Raw genomic sequence first — 26,874 nt, 5'->3', positions numbered from 1 at the left:
AGCACCGGGGGCCCACGAACACTTAGCAAAACACCCTTAACAACTAAGATAGTGGACACAATATAAAACAAATAGCCAGGAATGGATCAACGACGTCTAGCCTGGTACTCTGCACAAGCGCCTCCAATGTCCCACTCTCCATTTCTGCTTTCGCGATTTAGAAGCAGTGTTATTTTCTTTCGCACAACCGGTTTCCCCCATTTCACAATCTCAGAACTGCCGTGGCCTTGTGGCTAAAAAAGCCTGGTCTTTAGTATCTCTTCTAAAAAGAGAATAAGCATTGTTGCTGTGTGATACAGAGAGAGCTGATCGGAAAGCTCAGGACACAATCCAATAAAAACCGCGGATCGATACCACCGTGGCCCAGTGTTGTGCTGACTGCACGGCAGCGTCCCCTCGGGATTCACCCCAGTGTAAACCGCTGTCCCAAACATCAATACTGCGAGGCTGGGAAAATCGTACTGCAGTAGGTGCAATGAAAACAAGCACATGCAAAGCAATGGCGGGGGGGTGGGAACGGAGACACGGACAGCGGGAGGGGGGGCGGGGGAAGGCAGGACAGCAAGCATGAACAGGGGGGGGGGCAGGACAGCAGCAAGCACTCACCAGAGGACGACTTCTTCCGGCGGTGGTCGGGGCAAATGACAAAATAAAAGGCTGCAAAAAAAAAAAAGTAAACTCCCACCGCCGCATTGAGTTCTAAAAGGGGCGGAGAGAGAAAAAATCACCGGAACGCCCACGAATCTGCTCAGACAATTACGGGCAGATCTCTCTTCCAATGGCTAGCCTCCATTTATGGAGCTAGCCAATGGAAGAGAGAGGCGGGTGAAAGCCCCATACTGAGAAACAAAAGATTTCGCCTGCGCGAACACTGCTGCGCAGTGGACGCCAGGCGAACCCTAAAAATGACGTAACATTACAAATTCGAAGTGTTTTCCTCCCCATGTTCACTAATCCTTTATAAGTTTCAGAGTTGCGTGCTACTCGCTGAAAAAGTGCTTCAACTCCCCATCAGGAGTAGCAAGCATTACATAAATGCAAACCTTTTCCCACGTCTATCTCTCCACTATCCTTCTGAATCCAAATAACTGACTAACATATCCACTACTTATATTACTTTCATATCTCACTATACTAATTCACCTCTAATCCTTTTTGGGTTCCGGAGGAGGGTGCTACTTGCCTAAAAAGCACTTTGACGCCTCGTCAGGGGTAGTAAGCGCTATATACATGCAATTACAATACATAAAGTAGGATGTTGACTCCAAAACCAATCCTGTGTAGGTTTGTTTTCTTACCTTTGGGGCTTTGCAAGGTGGTAGATCTTTGGCACAGTCTGTATTTCATTAAGCATTTGCTGATGAAAGAATGCTGTGCTCCTCTTATGCCAAGAACATTCTTTATATACAGATCAACAAGAGAGAGAGGACTAGATAAGCTAGCCTGTATCCCCAGTATTATATATATCAATCAATAAAGGCTAGCTAGTTTAAGGGAAATATTTTAGGAGACTCAGGTACGTCAGCAGTAACAATATGTGGAAAAAACACTGTTTTCCTTTGAAAGCCCTCACCCACCGACCTAGTCGGTGGCATGCTTCATCATCGGGCCCACCACAGTGGCACCGAATGTGCCCCGGGTGTGCTTCAACGCCAGGTGACTGCGGAGCTGGTATTTTGCTGAGTGTGCAGTGAAGGGGTGTGAAGGTGAGAAATTAAAATGCTATCCAGGAGGTCCCAGCACCCGAGGGTTTAGCAATATTTAATAAACTGGGCCTCTGTTAGCAGGTTAAAAAGGCAATAGGACGTTTTAAGGGAGAGTTACAATGACCTCCAGCGTCCAGTGTGGTCTACATGTTTCAGCCAGTGCCTTTTATTGTAAGCTGGCTTTCCTCAGGACCAAAGAGAAGTGTGAAAGGTGCAAAATTATAATAAACTATATTTTAAGTGAGTGTTGTTTTTTTCTCTATGTGTTGCGCACGCTAAGGCGCTGTAACTGTTAGAGGGGGATTCCCTCAAGCTTTTCTACACAGAACACATAGGACAGAGACAAGACGTACAAGGAAGAGTCATGTTAGGGTTGCATAAAGTAAAAGAACCACTTTTTGCCGGCTTATAAGGTGGTGTTCGACCTATATGCGGCTATGGTGAGCTCATGGGGGCTCCATAGAGCTTGTGAGGATATATTAAACCGTTAGTGAGGGGTGGTGGGCTAAAAACGAAATCACAAGGTGAGGTACAGGAAAGTATTGGTACTAGATCCTCACTCTGTTATTTCTATGTAAAAAGCCTCATGGGTCGCCTGGCAGAGAAAGAGACCCTGTGGGGATAAAAATGAGATATGCAAGGCTTTCTAACCTGTAGGGAGAGAAGGTGCTTACCCCAATTGCAGGATTAGAGGGTTACTCACGAGTAGTTCGGTCTGGTTCCTCCTGGGACCTATTCGTCCATCCGCGGCGCCCGAAATGCAGTGAATGGGCCGCATTGTATGTTTTTTTATACTCTTGTCGTAATCTATTTCACCTGTTTAAAATAGAAAGAGAAGGAGGTATGCGCGTAGATCGCCATGTCATGCTGCGGCGGTCTGCTCTTGTGCAGGGAAGCAGCGTGTGGGATCGCGCATGCGCAGAACCGTGGTGCGCGTCAGTGCGCATGTGCAGTGGCTGGGTATCCTCTGCGCATGCGCGGTGCGACGCCGCGTCTATTGACAACGCGAGCGCTGGGCAATGTAAACAGCCTGTTTGTGAGCAGGTGTGTGCGGGCGCTGAATGTGCGCTAGCAAGCGGGTCAGAATGAACAAAGTATTGGGCCACTGTGAGGAGATATGGGTAATGCCCATCTGTGCTTGATATGCACTAAGTGGAAAGGGATCACTGTTGGAGAGAGAGGGTCAGGAAGGGCGCTCATGCATGGGAGCAGAGACACCAGTTTTAAACCATATGGGGTGATATGGACGCAAAAGCTCACATAATGTGCCAGGTGCTGCTGGGTCGATTTGTTGAATCGGACCGGGGAGGTTTTCATTGGCTCATAGACAGAGCTGTATTAGTGGACATGCTGTGGTTATACAGTTAAGCTATTCCATGGGATGGCATCGTTCAGGCCATGGATGTGTGTGGCTAAGCGGTAAATCCAACGCTGTTCTTTTTGTAGGAGGAATCTCTCATCTTTGGCATTGTCAAATTTCTCAATGACAGTCCAGGAGAAGTCATTAGGTGTGTGGTTGTGGGTCAGGAAGTGATCTGTGAGTTTAATGATATTTTTCCCACATCTTATTGTACTCCTGTGTTCAGTCATTCTTGTGCGTACCTTGCGAGTAGTCATGCCGATGTATCTCAGGCCGCATCTGCAAGTTATCAAGTACACCAAGTTGGTAGAGTTGCAGTTAGTGAAATTTCGCTGCGTCCAGGTTTTGCCAGGTTCCAAATTGAGTGTTTTTGACGGAGATGTAAGGTGGCATACGCTGCAGTTATTGCAGGGTTGGTGTCCGGTAATTTTGGGCAGGCCCCATGCATTGACAATTGTGTTGTCTCTGTTCTGATTGGTCGTGCGTGGCCTGGTGTTAACCAGTTGGTCTCTTAGGTTGGTGGCCCTTTTGTAAGCAAAACGCGGTTTTTCCCATTGTCTGGTGCCTGAGTTGATAATTCTCCAGTTCCGTTGTATAATGTTTGAAATTTGGTTCGATGCTGTGTTGTACGTTGTTACACAGGTAAGGACTGGTTCTTCCTCAGGTTTGTCGTAGTTTTCCAGGAGGGCCTCCCGGTTTTGATTCCTTGCTCTTTTGCGGGTTTGGTTTATTATCCTGGTAGGATAACCACGGCCCCTGAGTTTGTGTACCAGGTCGTTGGACTGTTGTTTATAGTCCTTGATATTGCTGCAATTGCGCCTGATACGCAGAAACTGCCCGTGGGGCAAGTTTTCCCTCAGGTGTCGAGGGTGAAAACTATCAAATCTGAGCAGTGAGTTTCTTGCTGTGGGTTTGTAGTAGGTGGTGGTGGTAAGTTTCCCATTCTCAGGTTTGATGTTCAGGTCCAGGAAGGGTACTGAACTACCCTATATAGGTCGAACACCACCTTATAAGCCGGCAAAAAGTGGTTCTTTTACTTTATGCAACCCTAACATGACTCTTCCTTGTACCTCTTGTCTCTGTCCTATGTGTTCTGTGTAGAAAAGCTTGAGGGAATCCCCCTCTAACAGTTACAGCGCCTTAGCGTGCGCAACACATAGAGAAAAAAACAACACTCACTTAAAATATAGTTTATTATAATTTTGCACCTTTCACACTTCTCTTTGGTCCTGAGGAAAGCCAGCTTACAATAAAAGGCACTGGCTGAAACATGTAGACCACACTGGACGCTGGAGGTCATTGTAACTCTCCCTTAAAACGTCCTATTGCCTTTTTAACCTGCTAACAGAGGCCCAGTTTATTAAATATTGCTAAACCCTCGGGTGCTGGGACCTCCTGGATAGCATTTTAATTTCTCACCTTCACACCCCTTCACTGCACACTCAGCAAAATACCAGCTCCGCAGTCACCTGGCGTTGAAGCACACCCGGGGCACATTCGGTGCCACTGTGGTGGGCCCGATGATGAAGCATGCCACCGACTAGGTCGGTGGGTGAGGGCTTTCAAAGGAAAACAGTGTTTTTTCCACATATTGTTACTGCTGACGTACCTGAGTCTCCTAAAATATTTCCCTTAAACTAGCTAGCCTTTATTGATTGATATAAAGAACATTCTTTAGGCAGAGACTCCTTCTTAGTATATTGCAATGGTGGGTCCTCAGCAATGGCGGAGCAGCGTTGACCCACTGCCTGGCTCAGAGCCAGTAAATGAAAAATAAAACAATGTCATTGTTTTATTTTTCCTTTTCCTGCTCTGAGCCAACTTGCCAAGGGAGTGGCAGGGCATTGAGAAGAGGAGTGTGACGTGCACTCCAGTCCCTTAGTGCGCATATGTATTTTGGCCAGCTGTCTAAGGCCAACCAAAACACACATGCGCACTTAGGTTTTCGCCAGCCCTACTGCATTGAGCAGCCGGGCTGGGGAACCCCCACAGATTACTTGGTCTGAGCAGGGCATCTTTTCTGCCCGCTCAGACCAATCCCCAATCCCCACACTGCTTTCGCGTGAGAGCGGTGCAGAGATTGCAGGGAGTCCGTGAGGTGGCCCCAGTGCTTGCTGGGATGAGGAAGGACTATGCCAAGTGTGACACAGGAGGCAGCTCCAGGTAAGTTTCTATTTTAAATGTATTTATTATACTCCCCGACCCCGCACCTCCCAGCCCCCCCTCCACCCGCCCCACCACCTCTTTAGTGCGGCGGCCACGACTGCTATAGGGAAACTAAAACTACAATTTCCAGAATCCAGAGCACTTTTAGCCTAATAACTGGATTGCCTGATGGTGCTCCTGATGGCATCTGCCCTTGGCATGGAGTTTTATGGGATCTATCAGGTTGGACGGATCTACTTTTGTTAACATTTACACTTTTGTGTAAAGTAGACATTATAGGAGCACTATATTATGTGGATACGCAATTATTAAAATGTGCTGAGGCAGCCAAAAGGGGCTTGTATGAGCTTGCACATACATGGTGTTTTTCATAATTTGAAACTTCATTTTGAAATCCAAGTGAAAGGACTGTCCGGTGCTAGCGTGATCAGTATCAATGGTGACCTCTTGTGTTTGCTGTGATCTGTCTTACCTTCCTTTCAAAGTTGATCAGTGATGACTTTTTCCTAGTTGACAGATATGGGTGTTGAGCAAACACTCAGATGGGTAAGGATATAATGATTGGCAAGTGTATTTCGATTGTTATCATTGATGTAATGTCAGTACGGAGGAAAAGGAAGTGTTTATTTTGAACATCGTTGTGTTATCAGTTTATGTGGAGCTGTCTAGTTTGGACCCAACATATTTTTTTTTAGCTTTAGTAGAACTTCTCCCTGTCTTTCACCATCTTAGAGTTGTGGTCACTTAATTGTTAGAACTGTGGTGCAAGTCCTCAATATTGTTGTAAACATTATTTTGAAGCCTATCATTTAATGTGTGTGTAGGATGGTATTCTACTCAGTTGGGAATGGGATCCATATCTTGTAGCGTATTACATTCCAATTCCTCGTCTTTCATTTCTCTGTTAAATATCTGCTTGCAGAAACTATAAAAACTTCCTTACATGCCGAAGTACATGTGTAATCCATACTTTTGACTATTTCAGGAGTTCTTTGACCATGCACAGAAGCTATGGGATGATGATGGAGTAAAGGCGTGCTACGAAAGGTCAAACGAGTACCAGTTGATTGACTGTGCGCAATAGTAAGTCCTTTTTAAAAAAACCATTTTTTTGATCTTGTGTTCCAAACGTATGTAATTTTTGTGAAAGAACATTCAGACGTTCGATGCAGCATGCAAGACCTGGATGAGGGAAGATTGATGCATTTTAGATTGGGGAACTCATTTCCACCTCATCCCCCATACTCTGTTCTCTAGTGAAGAGACCGCAGAAGGAAAGTATATGGAAATGAAGGAGCTATTATAGGCTGAATTGTGGTCAAAGATGTTAAAATGTCTTTCAGGTAGATATTGCAGTGTATTTGAGATTTATTTGTGAATTTTGTGTTAGCACCATGACACATTTGCCAAAGTAGGGGTCTATTCTTGATTTTTTGTGTTTAGTAATTGAGCCAGAATCTTTATATGAACCCACGTTTGCCCGTATTTGGTGATGCTGAATGGGCGTAAATCCCACCAAATATGCTCTTCCGAGAGAGTTTTGGAGTTCTTGGTGTCCTATTCTTCCACAAGTGTCTCAGCTGCGATTGGCTACATTTGCAAACTGCTGTTTCATAGGATGACCAGGCAGCCAAGATTTTCTGTAACAGTCCTGGGTTTTCACCTTGCGACTCGGCAAATTTCAGTAAATTAAGCACGTCCCGATTTTAAGAGAGGATTCACTATACACAAAGACAGACAAGATTTCATGTTTTGCAGTTCTGAATTAGTTAGCACCCCCTGGCAGAATGACATTAAGTTAGCACTGATAGCCACAATTGAATTTAACCCTCATTGTCTGATTTTCTGTGTGTGAGTGCTGTCGGTTATGTCATTCTGTGCCTCTGTCGTCAATGCAAAATTGTAGTCCTACTTCTACGGTAGTCATATCTCCCAGTGTGGGGTTTCAAGATATGGCTAAGAAATATGCTAGGGAGATGTCAAATCTTCTGTGCCTGTAGACTGTTGCTTTACTATTGTTTACCATTGACAAGACTATTGGATGGATGAATTAAAAATTGGTCAATATTTAAAATGCCTGCAATTCAGGGTCAGCATCATTAATCAGGCAGGTTTGCAACACACACATCAGGCTACAGCGTCAGCCCAAGTTCACAAAGTATTTTAATCCTATGATTTGTGGCATAGGGCTTATATTATGAAGATTTACACGTTAACCCAATTCATACAACCCTATCTGCGAAGAAATTCGAGGTTTTCCTACCTTTCTTAGAGTACCTCTATTTTTCCTGACCCAGCAAGTGCACATTCTTTGCACAAATGGGATATCATTTTGATGAAATGCAAAACAAATATCCATTGAACTTCTTTTGGTTTGGCTATTCTTGGGGAAAAAACTTGCACGGAAATATTCACTTCCTTGAACTCCTTATACCATTTCAATCATTTTTTTTTCCCCAGACATGTAGATTAGAGATATGATAAATGCATTACAATAATTTGTGAATCTTTCTATGTTAGACTATATGGGTGTTACCTTCATTTGTGGTGACTTTACATAACCACTCCCCTTTTAGATAATATTTGCGCTTCACTAACAGGGGTGTTTCTCTCTTTGTGAATTGCTACCAATACATTCATGCTTACTAAAACTTTTTGCTATCGGCGTGTATTCTGGGAGGTTTGACTGTCACATTTTTATTTACTAAATGGGACCATAACTCTGAAGAATACGTGTAACAGCTAGCTACAGCTAGATAACTTTATATAAAGTTCAGGCTGGGACTTTACAACCTGCCTCTTTTACGTGTAAGTGACTAGTTTGGGATTAATATTATAACATGTGTCCAACCTGTATGCAATACAAGGATACTTGGAGACACTTTTTTAAAATTATAAATTCTACACCAGGACGAGGTCAAAATGGGTAAAAACAATGTGTTAGTTATTTGGTGTGCAGCAGTATCAGATTGCTCCACGAGGATGCAAGACACACACTACTCCTGTAGTTGTGTTTACAGTTTCAGAATTTCCAAATAATGCTTGGTGATGGCGGGTAAGGAGCAAGCTGAAGTATATGAAGGGTTTTATATCGCAACAACTCCCTGTAAATAGGAATAAGGTGGGCAGCTAACTTAAATTTCTTAAATTGTTGTTTAAAATGTTAAACTTGAATACTATTAATTATCTGTGTAATGTCTGTATTGACGAATCATTGTATTCGCTTTGGCTCTAAATACATAAATTGAATTTGTACATGCAGAAGTCAGGTGTGTACAGCTAAAAAGTGATTTGTACTTTATTGCTACCCGACTAAAGCTACTCGAAAATGTTTCTGTTGTAAATAGTTTCAAAAGAAATTAATTAATGTTGATTAATTAATTTTTATTAAAGTGTATTCTTGTTATTGTGGCGTGTCAGTCATTGACTGTAAGGGGGTTATTGAGCCCCTAGTGATACCGTTGTAAAGTGATCTTTAATCATTAGTCAAGTCAATACTCTGTTTATTTAGACCATAGTCTTTAAACACAAAGAAAGGTCTCATAAACAATAAAACCATACACAAAAAGGTCACATGAACCACACACAAAAAGGTCACATGAACAGATAAAACCAACTAATTCCTCAGAATTCATTTAGCTTAATACTTTGTAAAAAAAGGGACCAGTAACCACCTTCTCCCCCGGTGGCATCAACATTTCAATATTATATACACAGTTAAATAATTAAAATAGCATAAAAATGATTAGTCAGCGGTATCGTTCCTTCCTTTTTAGCAGCAGTTGATTAAAACCATTGGACCTATGACAGTTCCTTAAGCTTGAATGTTTATATACTCAGGATAAGGGATTTTAAGACTAGATAAAATGTCTACCCTTGCTTAAGTTTGTCCCATACAAAACGATTTACGCCATTCATGTAGCTTCCCAGTGCAATAGCAATGTCAAGATTTATCATTTCTGTCAGTAACACGATAGCTTGGACTCATGACCTTATTCCATATTTTAAAAATACTGGGCGTAAAAATAATTTTCTCAATTCTAATACTGCTAGGCAATCTAGCAATATATGCTGGATTTCAGGCCACATTTGCATGTTCCATCTGGGTGTAACATTTCTGACTTTATTTTTCCATCCATTAACCATGTGTTAATGCCACATCGTTTCCTTAGGATTTCGCACCGAAGCCCATAGTTTAGTAAGGTTTCTAGGTAAGGATACCATGCGGCATTTACCCATGAGTTTTATACATTGGGATGATATTTTTCTTCCTCGGGTACTTTAGGTCAATATTCCTTGAGTGCTCCATGCCTTGGTACCTGAGTGACGTCTTTGTAAATTGACTTTCTGCACTCTCCCTGGGTTCTGGTGTTTCCAGAATCTTACCAAAGACATTTGGACCTGGCTGTTCCATGCTATTGTTCCTAACTCCATCCTAATTGCCTTGATCATTGTGAAGCTTGGTAGGGACAATAGCATTTTTAGGGCCTTACCCTCCTCCCGATCCCACCCTCCTTTACCACTTAGAAGGAGGACTTCTGCCCTATACAGTACTTGGGGTGGGATCATAGCTTCATAAGCTTTTAACAAAGGTTTATGCGTCATATCCCCATAGTCTTTGTTACATTTTTTCAACCCACAGATGAAAGAAAAAGCTTTTGTTTTTGAGCTTCTAGGTGAGTACACCATTTTAGGGAGCTGTCCAGGTATTTATATTCTTTTTCTATTTCCAGTTTTGTTTTTCCTAAATACCAGCTAAAATTTTTCGCTCTCTACCAAAACATAAAATCTTTGTTTTATCCATATTTACAACTAAAAACTTTGCATTGCAGTATTCTTGAAAAGCATTTAATTTCCTTTGGAGCCCAAGTTCTGTTTGATCAATTATCACAAAGTCATCGGCGTATAAAAGACGTGCTACTTTCCTGCCGCTCATTCTGGGACTTGCATTTCTTTCTACCTCCAGCGCTGCAGGTAAGTCGGCTAGGAATATTGCAAAGAGCAGGGGGGCCAGGACACAGCCCTGTCTTAGCCCACTACCTATGACTATTTTCTGTGTCCGTGGCCCTTGTGTGTCCTTTATTACTTGGGCCCAGTTCCCTCTATGTAGTTCCTTTAGGATGGTCAATAGGCTTTCCGGTATATCATATTTTATCAGGCACTTCCATTGGCTCTTTCAATCCACTAGGTCGAAGGCTGCCTGGAAATCCACGAAACAACAATGCAATTTCCCATTTTGTTCTATTAACATCCGGGCTAGTGCCCAGAGGACGAAACAGTGGTCTATGGTGGAATGATCTTCTTTGAATCCCCCCTGTTTTACCGGTACCACTGAGTTCTGGTCCGTCCAAACTTTTAGTTTACCTAATACTATTTTTGCGAAAATCTTTTCTCCAGTATCTAGTAGATTAATGAATCTATAGTTTTTTGGAGCTTGCTGATCACCATTTTTGTGTATGGGCCTTATATTTGCACCCTTCCAATTGTTAGGGAACTTCCCGGTTTCTAAAATAACTTGAAACATTTTAGCAAAGAATTCTGCCCACCAATCCAACTGGGTTTTAATTATCAGGGCAGGAAGGTTGTCAGGACCTGCTGCCCTAGTTAGATTCAAATATTTTATCATATTTTTCACTTCAGAGGCCGAAAAGTCAACTTTTAAGACTGCTACCAGACTGCTCAAATCCGGTTGCAAACCCTCTTCCGGTTCCCTGCCTGGGCTATATAGATCCAGCAAATGTTCCTCCCAAGCTGCTTCTTCTACCACACAGTTCATTGTGGCCGCAGGGCGATCCACTGCTGATTGAATTAGTTTCCAGAACTAGCGTATATTCTTTGTTTCTATTGCCTCAAGCAGCTTTGTCCAACAGTCTTCTTTATACTCTCTTTTTGCCCTCCTGATTAATATATTATATTCTCTTTTTAATTTTGTGAAGGTATCGACCTTACCCTGATCATACTTTATGCTTAGGTTACGTGCTGTTCTCCTCATTTCTCTTTTCTTTTTCAAACAATTCTTTGTAAACCACCTTCTTGCTCTCTCCTACTTTCTTTGGTTCCTTATATATAATTATTAAAAAAATCAAATTTTCAAGAAAGTAATAATACTTTTAAAAAAACTTTCCGACCAAAATAGTGCTTGGTTTGTTACTAATGTAAATCCTCGTAGTCCCTTTATGGTTCATGCAAACTTTGTGCAGATTTTCATTGCTGCGGTGTCAATTTGATTTTGTACTGCAGTTTACTGTTATCTCTTTCTATATAACTGAAACCATTTCGGAAGATTTGATACACAGGTTAAGCTTTAAAAATATTTAGGATAATGCATTATCACGGTTGGAGCCATGGCATTTCCCTTTCAAAGTCAATATTGTCTTCTAGGCTAGGGAAATGCAAAAGGTGTAATAATGGGGTAAAGTTTCCCCTGATTAATTGTCAACATGGTTCCCGACCAACATCAACACGTACGTGACAATGACTGCTCTTCAGGAAGGCCGTTGCAATAGGTTTGGGTGTCGGTTTGACAAGATTCAGATGCTTTGTTGCCTTTTCTTCAAGGCTTTATTCGATGGGAGGTTTATTGTCCGCTTGTATGTGATGGAGGCATTTTAACTGATTTCACAATGTACCTGTTTGCATGCTGCACTGATCTGTGCCCCTTATCGTTGCAAATCAATTTAAGTGGCTAAGCCATGCTGCCTTGTGCAAAAATTGTTTAATTGTTTAACTGAACACAATCTACACTCTTGCTACATTACATTTAAGCCTTCAATATTAAGGCTCTTTGGGCAACTAAAAATGTGCTTCCTTGTAGACAACAGAGCCTAAATCCATCCGCATGTTACTTCAACGCAGAGTCTCTTTTAACCCTTTTGCTGCTTTCATTGTGTACCAGGTATAGAGCAATTCATGTGGTAACTAATTTTCAACAGTGAAACATAGGAATCAAGGAAACCTATGTATTTCCAAAATGGGCACAAGATATCGAGTTTAGAAGCAGTGTTTTTTTCACATCTCCGAATTTGTAGACACCAATATTAGCATATGAATTAGAGAGCATTTCATAAAATGTCTTCTTTCTTACAGACTGGCTTTCATTTGGAAGGCAGAAATCATTGAAATACAATTGGTAATAACTCCTGTTATACTATTCTGTACCCTTAAGTCTCCTGATAAAAATGGTACCTCACTTGTGTGGGTAGTTCTAGTGCCCTTGACAGGAAACGACCCAAAATGCATCATGGATACATCACATTTTTCACTAAAAAGTGACCCTTTATCTGCAGTTTTCTGAGTTGTGGATTTTGGGCCCTAGCTCAACTGGCACCTAGGGAAACCTTGTAAACTTGTACATTTTTAAAACTAGACACCTAGGGGAATCCAGGATGTGGTGGCTTGCATTGCTTTCATCATTTTTTTCTTTTACCCAATATCCGGTGCAAAGCTCAAACTTTGCCTAAAAAACAAATTTCCTTGCATTTCTGTGAGGAAACGCTCTGGAATCTTCAGGCAGCCAGAAATGTCCTAGTACCCATCAATCATCCCCCATTTCTCCTGAGAAAACCGGTACCTCACTTATGTTTGTAGGTCAGGTTCCTGCTAAAGGAAAGGGCATCAAACACAACATAAACACATTACATTTTTCCAGTGAAAAACAATGTAAATTTTCCAATGTGGGTAACTGTGGATTTTGGGCTCCAGCTCAGCTGGCATCTAGGGAAACCCACCAAACCAGCTTATTTTTTAAAACTAAACACCCAGGGGAGTACAGGGTGGGGTGACTTACATGGTTCTTGTCAATTAAAAATAATAATAATAATAATTTGCCCAGAATCCCCTGCAAACCTTAACCATTGCATAAAACACACATTTTCCTTGTATTTCTTTGACGAGAGGAAAAGTCCTGGAATCTTCAAGTAACCACAAATTACCTACCACCCAACGTTCTCCTAAGTCTCCAGAGAAAAACAGTTTTTTTACTTATGTTGGTGGGCTAAGTGCCCGCAACAGGGAAGGGCCCAAAACCTATTGTGAAGACCTCAAAATGATCTACTGTAAAACAACCTAGTTTTGCAAAGTGGGCTCCTGCATTTTTGGTCCCCCACCTCTGCAGCCATCTAGGGAAATCTACCAAACCCAGACATTTCTGAAACCTAGACACCCATGGGAGTCTAGGGTGGTGTGACTTGTGTGGATCCTCCAACATCTCCTTACCCGGAATACCCTGCAAACCTCAAATTAGATAAAAAGTCTAATTTTCTTCGTTTCTGTGTGGGAACATTGTGGGATCACCAGGCAAGCACAAATTCCCTACCACCCAGCGTTCCTCCGGGTCTCTGGATAAAATGGTACCTCACTCGTGTGGGTGGCCAAGTGCCCACGATGAGAAGGACCCAAAACATATTGCAGCAATAATGATAACTGTGGTAGGTGTACTAATTAGTCATTGGGTCGGCAACCATGTAGGGAAACCTATCAGTCAGTCAGTCAAAATACTCTTTATTCGATTTTTGTTAAAATCATAAAAGACATAAAGCAAACACAGATACAATTTTTTAAAAAACATCACTCGATCTCATTACAAAAAAGTTTTCTGCTTAATGATTACATTTCATCAGATTGTTACACAAAAGTACAAATCTATTTACAAATATTAAAAATGTTCCTTTAAGAACAAATTTGAGTTAAAACAGGTCTATCTGGGGTAGTCTTTTTTTCCTAGATCTAAATGCAGCAGTTAGATAGCAAGCAACACTAAACATGGTGTAGGTATCTGCTAACATTTGGAGGAAGATTAAGGCTGGCCTTATTTGAGTAAAGCCCGCCGCTTTCAAAACAGGGAATAAATATTTTTTCCTTTCGCTACTATAAAAGTCACAAAAAAATATAAAATGAAGGGTGTCTTGAACTGAAAATTGATCACAACCGCATGGTGGACCATCATCAGGTTTTGACCACACCGGAAAATTTCCTAGAGAGTAATGGATTAGGTTCATCCTGAATTTAGTTAGTAGGAATCTATGAAGAGGATTAGTCACGATTTTTAAATAGGGTTCCATGGTGGGCGAAGTCGTTAAAACAATATGTGCCCTCACCATGGGTTTCCTCAATTCCAATTCTTCTCTATCCATACGAACCCTCTCCAGAAACATCTGCTTAATCAATCTGACATCCTCCCTCCTGATGCTTGATGGGTCATTAAAAAATTCCGGTCTCCCCAGCATTAGTAATGTAGATTTAATATATTTTAGCCAGGGAATTCTCATGGCGTTATCCCTTGCAATGACGTCCTTAAGGATGGCATGGTTTAGCGTCAGCTCGGGGTTCAACCAAGTTTTGGCCCAGAAAAGGAGGGGGGCTAATTTTAGTTTATCAGAGATATATGGTAAACCTATTTCCTCATGGGTAGAGAAAGTGGGTGTGGAATCAGGGACAGATAAAATGTTCCTAATGATACCATTTTCTACCCTCTGTATTTTTGCCGTCTCTGCATAACCCCAAATCGCAGATCCATACATAGCGATTGGAGCGCACTTACTGTTGTATATTTTAATCACCGCCTCCATTGGTTTGGCTCCCAGTCTTTTTGTAAAGGCCAGCAGGGCTGATGAGGATCGTGCTAAGCTAAGTCTTTTTGCTTTGATCTGGGGGACCCAGGACCCTCTTTGATCAAAAAGGACTCCCAGGTAAGGAAAGACTGGAACCCTAGAGAGAATCTCCCCTTTGCAAATAAAAGTTTTTTTCTGCAACATATTTACTTTACGACCAATAATCATAGTGTGGGACTTGGAGACGTTGATTTTCAGGTCTAGATTCTCCATAAAGGAACCAAAGCGGTCCAGAAGAATCTGTAGGCTAATCCCTGTTCGTGCTATCAGGACGACATCGTCCGCGTATAGGAGGGCTGGGATCTGAGCTCCTCCTACACGGGGAACATCAGCCAATCCTGTTTCTAGGTGTTTCCCCAGGCCATTTATGTAAATAGTAAAAAGAAGGGGGGCCAGGATGCAACCCTGGCGCACCCCTTTTTCAGATTTAAAACTTTCCGTGCACCTTCCGTCCCTGGTGACTCTTATTTTTGCCTTGAGATCTTGGTGTAACCTTGCCATAAATGCCACCAAGGGCTCCTCTATACCTAGCTCTAGTAGAATAGTCCATAACTTACTCCTATTCACCAGGTCGAAGGCCGAGGAGAGGTCCATAAAGGCCAAGTAAACTGACCCCTCCCCGACCACCGTATACCTGGAGACTAGAAGGTGGAGATTGGAACATTGTTCCAATGTCCCCCTATTCTCACGAAAGCCGTATTGAATGTTCGAGAGTCCCCCATTTAGTTCTAAATTTTCCCTTAGTTGGACCAAAAGGACTCTACCTAAGATTTTAAAAGTAGAGTCGATAAGGGAAATTGGGCGATAGCACCCGGGGTCCTCCCGATTTCCCTTCTTAAAGATGGGAACTATTATGGATGTTGCCCATGTTTGAGGTAGGGATCCTTCGGCTGCTACTCTAAACACTCTGGTCAGTACTTTACTCCAGAGTACTGGGCAATATTTAAAAAAGTGTGCCGGGACACCATCAGGGCCTGGTGCCTTGTTTTTTGTGGTATCCATGATGGCTTTTAGGACTTGCTCTTCCGTAAATACCACTGTGGCTGCACAGTGAGCCACCTCAATAGTACTTGGGCAGACTAATGGTTCACCCCCATAAATATTGCTAAAATGCTGTACCCATCTCTCATCGGGAATTACACAATCTGTGTTCAGATTGTTCTCCCCTGTAAACAAGCATTTACAATGCAATGGTTTTGCCTTTGTTAAAGTTAGAGCTATTGGCATTGCTCTTGACATTATTTTTATTTATGTTTTTTTTTACATAAATAAATGGCATTGTCATTTACAATGCCACTAGCTTTATCTCGCAAATGACACACACAAACACCCACAGAGAGCCCCCCCAAACACACACAGAGAGCCCCCCAAACACACACAGAGCCCCCCCCCACACACACCCACACAGAGCCCCCCACACACACAGCCACACAGAGCCCCCCACACACACAGCCACACAGAGCCCCCCACACACACAGCCACACAAAGCCCCCCACACACACAGCCACACAAAGCCCCCCCAAGTATAAGGTACTTAAAATGAGTAATTTTGTCAAAATGACACATCATGTGTAAGATTATAATGTGTTATTACGCATGCTCCGTGTGTGCGCCTGGTATTGTTTGGCATTAAGATGTGATACAAAGTGACCAAAATGGTGCTGGGGCTACTGGACCAAAATGCATTACATTCACCTTGCTACCAGAACCCACGATCTGGACGGAGTTCGAGCATTTAAAAGTGATTTAAGACATAACACATCGAAAACATGCCACTTCATACACAGTAAACTTGACGAGCTATAGCAACACGTTTTTCAATACAACGGGGATGGACACCAGTACATGGCTGGGGCTTTAAGAAGACGTCACCGTCCAACGCGTTACTAAGGCGGAAGTAAATGCAGCGCTCCTTTTCAATAGCCTCACACGCCCATCACGATTGCTAGTCGGCTTGCTACAATGAGTCATTACTATCGGAAACTGCATCCGACTTTAATCTTACGTTTTACAGTATTTTTACACGTACCCTCCAAACAATGCTTCTGGATAAATTGGTGCAATATTTTTTTTATTTACCACCCAAGATCCCACTCCTCCTCCCGGCAGTGAGAGCGCAATGAACAACAAATTAAAGTCCGAAGAATGGTTTTCAGGAAGGGTGTATTGGCGGCGGTTATGACAGTGGCAAGAGTAATGCGGAGGAGTACGTTTGGATTTCGGGGTGGGAATGCTGGGAACGGAGGGAGACAGGATGGCAGGAGATGGGTAGAGGAGTGCACAAATTACGTTCTCAGTTAAGGAAAAGATTGGGTACCAGAATACTTTATATATAGTACAACGAAAGTGCACATGACAGATCAGATTGTGTGAAGTCCAAAGGATCACTTCAGAGTTAGCAGTGTAAGAAAGGCATGTACGGAGGGCGTGTGCACCCTATGTGTAACCTGGATGTGCTAGTGAAATATAATGCGACTTTCTGCAAGTTGAACGAAACTGCTTCCGAATTAGTAAACTACCTAGGACCATTCACTCTATACCCTTCACATGTCGGATGGTGTTCAAAGCGGGCTGCCGTTAGTAACTGACTTTATTTACTACGTGATTGCAAGATGAAAGTCGGCGCTTTACAAAACTGAGGGCATTTTTCCTTAGTTCCTTTAGCTTTCAAAGAAAGCATACCTTTGAGTTGGCTACTCGCAACACGAGGGCGATTTCACCTCTTGACTATTATCACTCATTATGTGCCGTTTAAGGTAGGCAAAGGTGCAGGAACACCGGGTAGATAAGACACCTCACTGGGTCCTGTAGTATGTTTCATGCATAGCGTTATAATGTCGATGGATAGATAGAGATAACTTGCTCGGGTAAAAGTGCAGAGTGAGTATTGGATGCGCGAGAACGCCCCTTCAAGGCCACTGTAAAAGATAGTAAAAAGCCCGCCAAAGGCACTAAGTAGGGACCAAGGAAGAGGCAGCGTCGGGTCGGATTGCAGGGTAAAGGAGGGAGGAACCAGGCTGGGGGTAGGGGGCTGTCCAGGAGAATGAATGGATAGAGATAAGGATATCAGAGCGGGCGAGGGATGACCAGTTGGCGCCATTCGGAAATTGCCTGATGCAGTGAATGCTTTGGGGGAGGGGCAGGACAACAGAAGGAGGGGAGGAGGAGGGTGCGGCTGGGACGAGAGCATGGTGGGTCGACACCAGGGAGCTGCCCCACCCCTCCTGTGCTTGCGGAGGTTAATGAACGAGACAACAGACAGAACTGCCTGGCCATAATTTACTTATTTGATGCGATTTTCTATAGCGCAAACTTTACCCGAAGGTGTCAGAGCGCTTTACATAAGAACTAGTTGCAAACATAAGGACTAGGGATTACATGAGTTACATAAAGGTTGAGGGTTACTAGGCAGCGAGAAAAACATTGTCACATCAAAAAATAAAGAAATAAATAAATTAAAAATAAAGGCTAATGGCACCGAGGGATTGGGGGGCGGTGGTGACGGCGGGGGGCTCATCACATGCCCTCCCCGACATACTACTCTAAAGGCCTTGATACATCTTTGAGCGTGCCATGCTAATAGGCTGCTTTGATGCATATTCCAGCTTAATTAGCCGAAAGGGAGATACTCTGCTACCTACCTCGCCCGCGCACAGGCAACCCCAGCTGGCGGGCTCGTGGGGTTTTGGTTACGAAAGGCCTTCTGAGCGGGAAGCACGCGCGATGTCAATGAGAAGGAAAGGCAGGGAAAAGCCAGCAACAGAACACGATGTAAGAAGGCCTCTACTGCCTATACAAAGAACAGGTATAGCGTCCTGGATTCCACCGCATGGATACAAATGAGGGTTGCTCAGAGGGTGCGGGTTGGTTAATTAAGTGTTGCGTCACCCTGATAATGGGGGTGCCCAGGTTTCATGGATGGATTGGAATTGACAAGATTGGTGTCATTACTTTTAGGAAAAGGTCGGCATTTGGAGTGGCGCACGTCGGAATGGGGCAGGATTGCTATTGGTGCTCGGGTAACAATAATAACAGCAGAGGGGCGAGACCGAGTGCATGAGAGTAGGTGTGAAGGTTGGGAGAAGTGGGCCTCGGGACAGGTGTGCAGGGAGTGGCGCCCGGGAAAGGGTGCCTGCTTGTTAAGTGTTGGGGGGGCGCAGGGGAGGATAGTGGATGCGTGGTCGGGAGCGCGAGGGTAAAAAGGGCCACACAGTGCCTTACAGGATCGGATATTTACACGGGACTCACAAGAACCACAGAGCTCAGCACACACCCCTTACTGGCTACACTGTTATTGAAGCCTACTGAAATACAGCCCCAACGGGCCCCATCAACGAGAACTGTGCATCCCAGGGCCAAACAGCCCGGCCAAGGGCCCCCAAGAGCTTCAAACATCTGTGAACCAGACAGGTGAGAAACCACTTGTGAATAGGGAATACGCACACCCTACCAGGAAAGCATAGACAACCTTTGTATGCGCTTTGGGGGTTATTGTGTCCCTTACGTACATGTTGAATGGGCAGGCTGTGTGTACAGGAACTGGAGGGACATACCACGCACTGTCCCTGGAATGTGAGTGGGTAGTATATACGTATGATGTATGGAAATCTTGGTTTATGTTTTCCAGGGTAGAAGAGACCACTCATTGTGCTGAAGTGCATGTACATGGTCGGTGTTGTGGGGCAGGTGCCACTTAATTTAGGTGCTCTTTTGTAGCAAATGGGATTAGTGGACCACTTATGTATGCACTTCTGTGGAAGATTTTAATGTAGTTTCTTGACTTAAGGAAACTTATATTGCCTGTATACATTTACTGGTTTGGTAGATCCCTGTTTATATGTCTGCTTTGAGGGAGAGGGCCTCGTTTTGTATACACTGGGAGGAAGGGACTTATGTGTTTGCTGTGAAGCTTGACAATCCTATTTATGTGCACGGAAGTGTCCCGCAAACATATGCTGTTGGGAAATGGTACTTGGTATATCCTTCAATCTTAGTATACGTAGGTGGGAGCCCAGCCGGAATGTACCGCGATTCGAAACCTAAGTAGGAATGGATTGGGAGGCTCTAGCAGCATTAATGTTTCGGAGAGACTGGTCTTTGAAACCTGTTGACTGTCCAGAATGAAGAGCAGGGCCCATACCCGGAACAGGGCCCAGAAAGGTTAGGGTGTAAAGGGCAGCCTCCCCGGAGACTAGATCGTGAAAACAAGGGTCCCTAAAGGCTTCATACCGAACTAAAGACCCCACCTGAGTGAAGAGAAGGGCCACTATCCAGGCGGCTAAAAAAAAAACGTCTTTGTGGCCACACAGCTCGAAAAGGGGACGCCAGTTTCATAGTCAAGAGCCGAGCCCCCAGACCCTGCCCTGTTAACTAAACTGGCAGCAGATTTCCTATGAGACTAACTACCCGAATTGGCGCCTCCAGCAGCATTAATGTTTCGGGGAGACCGAGCACCGAGAGGGCGGCTCATGTATGTAGGTGCTACAGAGGGAGAGCCCATCGTATATGTCCTGGAAAGTGAGAGTTGGTTGTGTAGAATTATTTACTGATTATACAATATTTTTGTTCGGAGTACTCCCATTTCACATGTAAGCACATTCGAAAAAATATTTTAAAACTTATGCAAAACGTAGCATTTAGACACAGAAACATATTTCATTTAGGTTCATGTTATACAGGAACTCTTAACTAAAATGGTTGTCAGGGCCCTTAACACAAGGCATTTGTGATAACCAAGACTCGGTAAACCATTGCAAAGAGCAACAAGCATTCACACAGCGGAGTGAAGGTAGGAGACAGGGGGAGAGAGGTTGGGGCAGGAAGGCAGGGGAAGAGAGGAGGGGAAAAAAAAAAAAAACAAATCGACTCACCTGCACCTTGCGACGGCGGCACTTCTCCGGTCTCCCTCTTCGGCATGGGAGACCGGCAACGTCGACGGCGGCGGTTCCCTCCAGGCCACGGGAGCGCCGCCATACTGCTTGCTGTCTTCCTTCTTCCCCCGGGCTGCGGGGGGCGGGCACTTCCGGCCGGCCGCGCTAGGATTGGCCGGCCGGCCAGTCACGGGGCGGGAAACGGGGGAGAAGAGACGCAGTAGTGCCGGCAATGCCGGACCAGACACGGGGGCGTTCCCGGCGTCCCGTGACGTCGGCAAAAGCCAAAGAATGTCGGGAACGCCCCCGTGTCTGGTCCGGCATTGACGGACAGGCCCCTCGTCCAATGGCAAGGCTCCGTTTACGGAGCCAGCCAATCAAGGACGAGGGCCGAACCAAGCCACACTATGCAACTCATCAGGTTTTCGCCTGCGCCGAAAAGATGCGCAGAGCGCATCTTCGGCGAGGCAAAACCTAAAAAGGAGTGGTTAATGATTTCCCAGAACTGTTTACTATTTTTTAGAACATCTACATTGAGTAGATCATTCCATGCATTGTTCTTGATCTCATTTTTCCTTGCCCTCACATTGGCTTTATAGGCCCGTCTCAGATGAGAGATTAATTCTTTATCCCTTTCCTTGGCCTTAAGGGCCAGTTTCAATTCTCTATGTGCCCTTGAGCATTTACTATCAAACCATTTGTGGGGCTTTGTGGGGTACTTAGATTTGGGTTTTGTAAGATCCCTGACGGTTTGTGCACAGATACAATTAAAAGCTGTGACAACCTGAAGGTTCGAGGCAGTTTGGTCTAGACAAGTTTCTATCGGTCACTCAATTTTGGGAAGTAAGGTTTCCATAAACCGTTCCTCCATGGCCATACCCCATCTGAGCCGTCTGCCCTGATCACTGGGCACCGCCAAGGCGCAAACCCGGGGCTGATCCACCTGTCTGCGCCATAAGTCACTCCAGTGTATTGCAGTTGACAGAGGGTTATGATCACTATGGGGTGAGACAGTAACTTTATAGTCACTTGTCTTTGAGATTAAGCCTACGGACATAAATATGTAATCAATTATCGTCCCCTTAGTTGTGCCTTTAAAGGTGGGGACCTTCTCATTAGAAGCAGTTTTGTATGATTCGTATATATTAAAATTGGCACACATTAGGTCAAGTGACTCCCCCATTTTGGTGTGTTCAAAGTGAGGAATGCAGACTCCGGCAGGAGAATCTGCATCTAGTGATTGACAGAGCAATTGACATTTGTGGCTATTAAAATCACCCATTAAAAAAATTTCGAAAGGAGTATGTCAATTTTGACTGTATTTATTTATCAAGTTCTCCAAACAATGCACGTGATCAAATTCATTTAGTCCACCCCAGGCGTTGTAAAAATTAATTACTAGTATGATACAGCTTGGGGAGACTGTCCATTCTATTGCTAGAATGTTTGGGGAACCTGAATTCAGTAGTTTAAAAGTTCCTGCTAGGTCTAAAGAAAAAAATGTAATAAGCCCCCCTTTTGCTCTCCCCGCGTTACTGGTACTAGCGGGTATTGTGAAACTTAGGAAGCCGTCTAGGGAAAAGGAAGGTGAAGTGTCCCACGTTTCTTGCAGAGCTATGACCTTATGTTTAGAAATATATTGTATCCAAGTAGGGTCCGATCTTTTAGCTCTTATTCCTGCAACGTTCCAGGTCATAAATGTACATGGTAGGGAAGTTACCCTCTCAGGCATGGCTATTGTAGGTGATGTTAGGGGTGTGGGTAGTCAATCGTTAGTGTTCAAGTCACTTAAAGGATTAAAACGATTAACCAGATCCATAATAGGGCCTGTGTTATGGTACGTTGGTGAATTTCGACTCGCTTTCCTAATTACAGTTTGCCACCCATTAACTGCTGGGACCATGTTTGGGGGGGCATCCTATGTGGATTAAAGTGGGGCTGTGGGGGGTAAAAGAAGCCTAATGGAACTGCCCTGAGACTGTCGCTTTCCTTAATATCTGATCCATCCCAGAACAGGGTACTCGGGCAATGGTCGTTATTGAAGTTTATCACCACACAGTCACCTTTCACATTTTTAGCCCGTTTTCCCACCCATCCTACCCTTCTTGCGGCTATGATGCTAGAGGATGTGTTTGAGTCACCGCTACTTAGGTCATCGCACCATTTTTTTGCTTTTCCTATAAGTGCGGGAGTTGACTCCTCCTCGCCTTGCCTTAGTGGGGTCACCCCTAGGAAAACAGCTACATAGGGTACTGCCGCAGGGGGCAGATTTAGATGAATCTTGCTTCCCACGTAATTAGTTTCCCCTGATGTTGAGGGGACCTCCTGTCGGGTAATAAGTATGGGTGGTTGGGGAACCTGTAAGCCTACTATGTTTAGTTCCATGGGCTCGGAAGTGGCCTCAAGGGGTGGTGATGGTAACTGCTGTGCTCTGTGACAATCTACGACCTTTTTATCGCCAAGATGCAAGCTATCAAGTTTTTTTGCTATATCATCTATCAAGACACATTTTTTTAGCAAGCCTTCGAGACATGTGTTCATAGTGTCTACTATGTCCTTTGCAATTCCCACTAAAAGGGGTTCAATCCGTTCCTCGAAAAGAGTCTCAATAAGGTCCTTCAGGGACTCCTCCATCCCATGAGTAACTCGAGGAGGGACCTCCCTCTTCTTACGTTTTTTCGAGGACGATTTTGAAATTCCCAAAGGGTCCAGACTCACAGTGGGAAGCAAAGTTTGGGATGCACAAGCTTGAGGTAAAGTGGAAACAGTAGCAGTAATGGGTTTTGTTATAATGACATCAGACTCTAAAGGGATGGCTTGTGCTTCGGGTAATATAGCTGAGGAAGGGGACTTAGCTATTAAACCCAGTTCTTGCTGTGCTGTGGCAATTTCTTTAGTTAAAGCCCCCACCGCAGAAGTAAGGTAGGACAGGATGGAGTCAGATTGTTTAGCCACTTTAGCCTTTTTCCCGCCATCGTCTGCGGTAGCTCCGCTTTTCCGCTTACCCATATTTGCAGGAGATGTACGGTGGGTGGCCCAGCCCTGCCTGGACTTGCCGTGGACTGCCGTAGACTGTCCCGCCCTTGTCCCGGGCTTCTCCCGGTCGCTCCCGCGCGCGACTCGCGGGGCGATAGGGGGTGTCAGCCTTTAATCGGCGCCTCCGGCGCTCACTGCGCGTCACGGGCGCGCTGGTTGGTGAGGGAATGCTGGGAGGTGTGGTCCGGTGACACGGGACGCCTCCTCGCCTCCCGCCGTGTGTCTCCTGCTGCTGCTTTTTCGGCCGTTCCCCTCACGGCAATGCCCGATGGCCAAGGCGTCAGGTAAGCCTGTTGTTCCCCCACTGGGCTCCCGGGGGGTCAGCCTTTAATCGGCGCCTCCGGCGCTCACTGCGCGTCACGGGCGCGCTGGTTGGTGAGGGAATGCTGGGAGGTGTGGTCCGGTGACACGGGACGCCTCCTCGCCTCCCGCCGTGTGTCTCCTGCTGCTGCTTTTTCGGCCGTTCCCCTCACGGCAATGCCCGATGGCCAAGGCGTCAGGTAAGCCTGTTGTTCCCCCACTGGGCTCCCGGGGGGGTCAGCCTTTAATCGGCGCCTCCGGCGCTCACTGCGCGTCACGGGCGCGCTGGTTGGTGAGGGAATGCTGGGAGGTGTGGTCCGGTGACACGGGACGCCTCCTCGCCTCCCGCCGTGTGTCTCCTGCTGCTGCTTTTTCGGCCGTTCCCCTCACGGCAATGCCCGATGGCCAAGGCGTCAGGTAAGCCTGTTGTTCCCCCACTGGGCTCCCGGGGGGTCAGCCTTTAATCGGCGCCTCCGGCGCTCACTGCGCGTCACGGGCGCGCTGGTTGGTGAGGGAATGCTGGGAGGTGTGGTCCGGTGACACGGGACGCCTCCTCGCCTCCCGCCGTGTGTCTCCTGCTGCTGCTTTTTCGGCCGTTCCCCTCACGGCAATGCCCGATGGCCAAGGCGTCAGGTAAGCCTGTTGTTCCCCCCTATCAAACCCGGATGTTTCTGAAAAGTAGACCTCCAGGGGATTGTCACGTGTGTGGATTCCGCCAACCTTTTCTTACCCAGAATACATTGCAAAGATGAAATGTTGAATAAATATACTAATTTGCCTTTCATTTCTGTGACATAAACTACAGGAATGTGCAGGGATCCACAAACTTCCTACCACAAAGCGTTCTGCGACTTGTCACAATGAAAACGCTACCTCACTTGTGTGCTTGGACCTAGAGCCTGCGACAGGAATCGATCACACAAGGGTCAAAGGTAGTCCTTGCATGAGGACTACTGTTGACCTTGCTGTGATTCGTTCCTGACAGGCACTAGACCCAGGCAGACAAGTGGGTAGACCTGCATGGAAAAAGTTTGTTATTCAACATTACATCTTTGTAGGGCATTCTAGGTAAGGAAATATTGGAAGATCCAATCAAGACACACCTCCCTGGATTTCCCCAGGTGTCTAGTTTACTCACAAACTCAACAATATATGAATGATAAATAAAAAGAATGAAAGTAGAAAAGAGAAATCGTTTCTGCCTAACCATGGTGGGCATATGCATACAATACAAATAAACAAAGCAGCAGTGTATATCTTGCAAGGATATTGTACATAGTGTATGGTTGGTTTTAGTTCCAGCATGACGACCATGTTTAGGATCAATATATTAGCCATCTTGGAATGGTAAAGCAATCATACAGTATGGAAAGTATCATTCCATGATGGTTGGCTGGTGTAGATGCCACTTGCTGTGCATGATAAGGTGCACTGCAGATTAAATCAAAATCAAGCAAGCACTCCTGACAGCACGGTCTGGGAGATCTGTAGTGCAGTCAAAAATAAAAAGAGCAGAAGGAAAGAAAGGATACTTATAAATGGAAAACCAAACCGACCCTCAAAAGGCCAATGCCTTCAACAAATGCCTTTTGCAATAAGTAAGCTAGGCCTTATGGTTCTTTGTCAGAGTTTCAAAATAAGGATATCAAATTTATGGAAGATGTCCTAACTTTTCCCGTTAACCAAAAAGGCCACTAGCCTTTACCATTGACTTGACATCATAACCAACACAAGTATACTGAAGAGCATAATTAGGCAACGATCAGGCACACTATTATAACAAGCATTTACAATGCAATGGTCTCTAAATTATTAAAAGGTAGAGCTATTGGCATTGCTCATGACATTTTTTTTTAAAATCTTAAATAAATAGCATTGTCATTTACATTGCCAATATCTTAATCGTTAAATAAATGGCATTGTCATTTACAATACCATTAGCTTAATAGCTCGCAAATGCATGACCTTTTGCATTTACACCAACACAGAGCCACACACACAAAGCCACCCACACACAAATACAGAGCCACCCACACACACACAGAGCCCCACACACACAGAGCCCCACACACACACCCAGAGCCACACACACACACAGCCCCACACACAGACAGAGCCCCCCCACATACAGAGCCCCCCCCACACACAGACAGAGCCCCCCCACACACACACAGAGCCCCACACACACACCCAGAGCCCCCCACACACACACAGAACCCCCGCCCACACACACACACAGAGCCCCCCACACACACACAGAGCCCCCCCCACACACACAGAGCCCCACACACACACAGAGCCCCCCCACACACACAGAGCCCCCCCCCCACACACACAGAGCCCCCCCCCACATACAGAGCCCCCCCCACACACAGAGCCCCCCCACACACACACAGAGCCCTCCACACACACAGAGCTCCACACACACACAGAGCCACACACAGAGAGAGAGCCCCACACACACACACACAGAGGCCCACACACACACAGCCCCACACACACACAGAGCTCCACACACACACAGAGCCACACACAGACAGAGAGCCCCCCCCACACACACACACAGAGGCCCCACACACACACTGAGAGCCCCACACACACACTGAGAGCCCCCCCCCACACACACACACAGAGACCCACACACACAGAGCCCCACACACACACACAGAGCCCCCCCGCACACACACACACAGAGCCCCACCCACACACACACAGAGCCCTGCCCCCACACACACAGAGCCCCCACACACACATAGCCCCCCACACACACAGAGCCCCCCACACACACAGAGCTCCACACACACACAGAGCCACACACAGAGAGAGAG

The 26,874-nt window shown here is 45.2% G+C and overlaps 1 protein-coding gene across 2 annotated transcripts in view; it reads left to right on the top strand.

The window, feature by feature from the left end:
* GNAL (G protein subunit alpha L) overlaps positions 1-26,874 on the top strand; it is a 928,322-nt gene that overhangs the window by 635,973 nt on the left and 265,475 nt on the right. For both annotated transcript variants that reach the window (XM_086965254.1, XM_086965255.1), the window contains exon 5: positions 6,218-6,315. In XM_086965254.1, coding sequence (XP_086821380.1) covers positions 6,218-6,315 — 98 coding nt within the window. The remainder of the gene's footprint in view (positions 1-6,217; positions 6,316-26,874) is intronic.

This window comes from Lissotriton vulgaris, chromosome 4_1 (genome assembly GCF_964263255.1).
Source record: "Lissotriton vulgaris chromosome 4_1, aLisVul1.2, whole genome shotgun sequence".
NCBI lineage: Eukaryota > Metazoa > Chordata > Amphibia > Caudata > Salamandridae > Lissotriton > Lissotriton vulgaris.
The sequence above is the reverse complement of the archived record's forward strand: the minus strand, read 5'-3'. Positions and strand labels throughout refer to the sequence as shown.